Below are 5946 nucleotides of genomic sequence, written 5' to 3'. Positions count from 1 at the left end.
ACAATACGAGCACCGTGGCATGGCGCATTGTCTTGTTGGAAGAAGCCATCTCCATTGGGATATGCCATCAACATGATAGGATGAACTTGATCAGCAATGATACTTAGGTATGTTGTGCTATTCGGACGTTGTTCCACACGAATTAATGGGCCCAAATCATGCCAGGAAAACATGAACCAAACCATAATACTGCCCCCACCAGCTTGAAGGGTTGTACTCATGCATGTGGGCCACGTGCATGCTTTCATGCTGTTTCCGCCAAATTCTCACTCTGCCATCTGCATGATGCAACTGGAAATGTGATTCATTGGACTACATATCTTTTTTCCAGTGCTCGACTGTCCAATCCTTGTGTTCCTTGCGAATTGGAGACGTTTTGTCTTGGTAACTACAGACAGCAAAGGTGTTTGAACAGGCCTTCGGCTTCCATATCCCATACGCTGCAGTGTACGGCTAATTTGCTTACAAACATCAGGTGGTCATAATAATCTGGCCACTCAGTGTATATTGTAGTGTTACATTATATCCTTATTTTGATGGTATTTTATATCATTTCTTTTCCATTAAGGACATTATTACATTTTTACAAATTCTTAATCTGTATCCTTTCAGGAAAACAAAGTCAAGCCACCCAATCTGACCTCTAAACAAATGTTCAGGACCTCTCTGACTCAGGCCCCTTCCATAGGACCCTCCCTGGCTCAACATCCTTTATGGAGATCAGTGGCCATAGACCACAAGGTGGAGCCTTGGGCCAGCCAGCAGGATACCTGTGTGTTCTCAGCTCTGAACCTCCAGCCAGAATCTGCTCAGAGCAGAAAGAAGCCCCTCTCTGACAAGGCACCACAAGTACATTTGGAAGTACCAAAGCCCTCCAGAGGAAATACTCTAGTTCAAGACACTAATTTTAGCTCCCAAAGTAACAGGGCCCCTAAATTCATACCAATTTTCAAAACTCGATCATTACAGATGAATAAAAATGTCTTAGAGCCTGAAAACCTGAAAAGAAAACAACTTGTTACAGAATCCAAGTTGTTTTCATTTAAGACCAATGTGGTCCAGGATGACAAACTGAATTTAGATCCAGCTATAGAAAAAAGCTATAATTGTAATGTTCAGATGGAAGTTAGAAATTTAAACCAGAAGACTTTTAGACCTCTGCAAGAAAAAGAAAGTATGACAAAATATCTCCCTTCTAACAAAAAATCGTCAGCTGTGAGTCTGAATGGAAATAAGCAATTATCTAATAGTTCAGGATTGCAGATGTCAAATAAGAGTTTAGGTATACTAAAAAGTGCCATTGACTGCCAAGTGAATGGAAAAGAAATTTTAACAAGCAAACACATAGCACAAATTTTAGAAAAGGGACATGAGTCACTGAAAGTGAAAAGACCACACATTTTTGAATCAGACACAGAAATGGAAGGTTCCCAACTACTTCAACAATCAGTCAATAAAACTAAAGAAGTTGATATCAGTGGCCACGGACATATAGCAGGCAGGACAGCCCACAGGCCTAACAGAAAACTATGTCAGGAATCTTCAAAACCTGCAAAGCAGCCTCATTCCAGTAATGTCCACTATGGACAATCCAGTTCTTCTATGAACAAGGTAAGAAAACAATTTTAATCTGGGGATATTTATCATATGATAGATCTTTAAAAACCCTAAATAAAGATTTAAGGGATTTTCCCAAGATCATCTAGAAACACATTGGGAAAATGTGCCCAAACATAACTACAAGTATATACAGTTGAGTTATTAAAAATGGGATTCTTTAATCTGATTACAGATACATGACTTGGACAAATCAAAACCTAAGAAATCTCTCACCAACCCTCAAGCTTATAACATGGATGTGAAAGCAGGAAATATCCATAAGGTAACTTAGGTGATACCTTTTGATTTATTTTCATTAAGTTATCTGAATTGGAATTGCCAAGTTTAGGGATCTCCAACCTCTTGATAAAGAATAGTTACTTTTAAATCCCTTGAAGCCTTAAAATCAGCCTTTGTAGGTAACAGCAGCTGTTAATACAGAAGAGACCCCGGAGAGGGAGGAGGTGGAGAGAGGTCCCACTATGGGCTCTTCCTTACTTTTGTGCTGGAGTCTTTGCAGACTAAGAGCCTCCAGGGTACAGCAGCAGCAGGCTGCCCAAAGATAGGAGTCCAAAACCACTAGAACATGTATCTTTGGGGACTTTTACCTAAGATGACTAAACTTAAGGGATGTTTCAAAAGTTAATCATTAAGTTAAAATTTATTCCAAAAATGTTGCAGTGCTGGCTAAGGTAAACTTGAGATTTAGCTGAGCATGCTGAGTCCACGACACTGAATTCACAAAAGCTTGCATCTGGAAATTGCATTTTATTCCATCTTGCCATCTGTTCTAGTCTAAGAACAAACATTACTCAAACATCTACAAACACTTTTTTGCATAGAACTATTGGAATACTTTCAATTCAAATTCTTTATGAGCAAACTAGAAAATATTTACCTCTTTATTCTTCCAAAAACTATTTTATTTTTATAATTAATAGAAATTTCAGTCTGATTTGAGTTAATCAAAAGGTACTTAAGTCTATTCCTATATATTTTATCATGTGTATTTCATGTTTTTGACATATTACATTTTAATGAACTCAGTACATGTTTAAGGGAAAAATGTATGTGCTACAATACCTTAAAATTTTTCATTTTTAAAATAAATGAAATCTATTCCAGATTTCATAATTTTTAAAAGTATAATTTTCCCACTTTTGAATTACTTAAAACCTAAAACAATTTTTTAAAATACAAAATCATTCCCATCACCTAGACAGAATAACATGAGAAAAATTACAGGGTATCATTATAGAAGCTAATTTCCTTCAAATATAAATTAATATATGCCCCTGTAAGAAATTTGAAAAATACAAAATAGTTTCAAGAAAAATTTTTGAAAAACCACTGTAATTCTTCTTTGCAGAGATAAACACTCTGAACAGTAGATGGACACTCAGGCACTCCTGTGCATGTGGAATTGGGCTCCGTACACAACTGTGGGACCTCCTTTTTCACTCGACAGTTTCACTTTTCATGGTTGCATACAAGATTCATTGTATGTGGATACATTTACCAGTCCCTGCTGATTGACACTTCAGTTCTTCCAGACTTTTCACAATAACAGTGTCATGTGAATGAATAGTCTTGTTCAGATGTTTGCAAAATAACCATTTATATGATTAGTTTTGTTAATTGAAAATATTTTTATTTTGTCCTTACTACTTTTATTATTGAAATTTTCCAATAACACAAAGTACAGGTAATAGTATGAAGAACCTCTAAGTATCCATCATCCAGCTTCAACCGTTATTAATATTTTGTCACTGTTTCCTCTGCTTCTCGCATATACTTCTTTACTATTGTAAATTGCATTAAAGATAGCAAATAAGGGGTAGCATTTTTTTAAAGAATGTATATATGTTCATTCTTTTGGAATGTCTGCCATATCTTTATTGCCTCACTAAGTTTCACTTTAGTTTAACAAAACTAATAGGAAGCCTTCAAACATTTCACAGAAGAACTAGAACCTTCTGGGACATAGCAAACTATTGGAGTAGAGGTGTCTTTGTTCAGACATGCCCATAGCTTGTGCTCTGTGCCGGCCAGGAAACAAAAGCAGGGTTGCTGAAATGACAGCACCGCCATAGGCCGCTGTCTGCTCTCAAGCAAATCCCTCTAGGTTCCTGGTAAAGACGTGAGAGCACCTGTGATTTGAAGCAAACATTAAGTATGAACTTTCGGTCCGTATCACAAATAAATTTAACATAAGATGAGAGAAACAGAAATAGAGCTGCTCACTAGGATTATTCTGGCTTTCAAATATTTTAGATGTTTAATTTACAAAATGTGATGTAATTGTTGTGGTAAAATACTTAAAAAATATCTCAATATTCCACTGAAGTTATCCTTCATTAAATTTTTAAAAAGTATCAAAGAGCCAGCATAAGTAGAATTTTTATTTTTTAAGTATGATTTACTGTTTTTGCTATTTCACTAAGCCATTGCAATTAAATGCAAACATGGACATGAACTCTACTCCAAAGCTATAATATCATTCTTCCTCTTGAAATTGTGCTTGGCTAACTAATGTATTACATACCTTTACTGTAAACATTTATTTTCCAGATTTATCTCTATTTTACCATTTTCATAGAGAAACACATCTAGTATGAAGCCCATTCTGAGTGTGCCTTTCTCGTCCTGAAACTTGTATGATAGATCATTAGTAGAGACTGCAGTCAAGATCAGGCTGCCATCTTGTTTCTGGGGCTGAGGTGAGAACATGTTTTACAAAAGTGCAACTGATAAGAACATATACTGGGCCGCTCAGTTGTCAGCAGCATGCACTCATTCTCAAAACCGGTCTTAGGTGCCCTCCTGGGTCTGTCCAGCCATCAGACTGTAGGTAACAAAGACTTACATTGTTAGTGCACTAAGCAGAATAATTAAAAGATAAACCTACTGCTGAAGTAGTGTGTAGTATCTTCCAATTCAAAATTTATAGTGTAGTATTTCATTTAGAGAAATGTTAACCTACATGACAAAGCCTGTGTTAGTATCTGTCTGTTTTCTGTCTATATATATATTGATTGATTTCAGAGAGAGGAAGGGAAAGGGAAAAAGAAAGAGAAACATTGATGAGAGAGAAACATCAATTGGTCCCTCCTGCACGACCCTACCAGAGATTATGCCCTGACCAGGAATTGAATAGTGACCTCTTAGTGCATGGGTCAACGCTCAACCACTGAGCCGGGCAAAATAGGTTTATTTTTTTCTTATAGTATTCATGCTAATGAAAGTTTACTCTCCCCCCAAAAATGCATACACACTTTACAGCTGATAATTCAATTGATGTTTCTTTTCAGATTTAACCTATTGGACTTAATAATTATTCAAAGTTTGTATACATTTTTGGGGATACCCAGTATATGTATGATTTACTATAGAGATACATGGACAGATTAGTTAATTGCCTATTTACTATCCATGTTCAGATTATTTATTCTCCCATGTTCTAGACCAATTTGCTCTGCTAGGATTCACTAGAGAAATCAAGAAAAATTTTGGTTCATTTTAAAGATTATAATTTTGAAAGCCAGAATAATTCCAAATCTAACTTAAGGAAAACTAATTGCACTTCTTCAAATTTTTGGTGATTCATATGCATGTGGCCATCCCCTTACCCTGCTGCCAAGTCATTATTCACATTCCAATTGTATGTTAGTTTTATAAATATTATAATTTTAAAACCATACATAAGTTATTTTTATTTGTCAGGAATCTTAGATCAGCCATTGCATTTAAACTATGGCAGTCTGCCAAAATTAATACTAAGAATTCATCTTTCTAAAAATGTAAAAATACTGTATGTGTACTATTCATATTTTAAATTTTATAGTATTGCTTACTACATTTGTATTTGTTTTTTAATATTTATTATCTGTAATAATTACACATTATTATATTTTTTATTTATTGCTTTCTATAACAAATAAGTAAAAAATATGGTTTTGTCAATGAATAGCTTTTATTTGACTAACCAGTTCACTAACCAGGTCTTGCTCTTTTTCAAATTGCTCATCATCTGGTGTTATCCTGGAACTGTATTGGGTATTTATTGATACTTAAGAATAGGTAGCATTTATAAATGTTTAATGATGTCATGGTCATTATATATTGATGCTCAAATTGTTTGTGTTGTATCCTACATACTGTCTTATTTTAAATATAAAATAAAGGCATTTCAAATAGATATATTTTTCATATGTCACAGTGTCTACATAGGCATGGAAAGGCTTGGGTAAATTACAGTTTTTACCTCTGTGGTTGCATTTCTTCACGTGCATTTGCTGCTGTAATCAGGTAAACTAGTTTAAGTCTCCACCACTATGCAGAACTTTT

General features: G+C 35.0%; 1 protein-coding gene across 1 annotated transcript in view; it reads left to right on the top strand.

Annotated features, from left to right (window-relative positions):
• Positions 1–3032, top strand: part of LOC102757901 (chromosome unknown open reading frame, human C18orf63) — a 19209-nt gene extending 16177 nt beyond the window's left edge. The window contains exons 11-13 of the mRNA XM_015562774.1: positions 613–1611; positions 1793–1882; positions 2969–3032. Coding sequence (XP_015418260.1) covers positions 613–1611; positions 1793–1882; positions 2969–2974 — 1095 coding nt within the window. The 3' untranslated portion in view covers positions 2975–3032. The remainder of the gene's footprint in view (positions 1–612; positions 1612–1792; positions 1883–2968) is intronic.
• Positions 3033–5946: the final 2914 nt, after the last annotated feature.

This window comes from Myotis davidii, unplaced genomic scaffold (assembly GCF_000327345.1).
Source record: "Myotis davidii unplaced genomic scaffold, ASM32734v1 scaffold96, whole genome shotgun sequence".
NCBI lineage: Eukaryota > Metazoa > Chordata > Mammalia > Chiroptera > Vespertilionidae > Myotis > Myotis davidii.
Note: the sequence above shows the minus strand (reverse complement) of the source record. Positions and strands in the feature narration are given on the sequence as shown.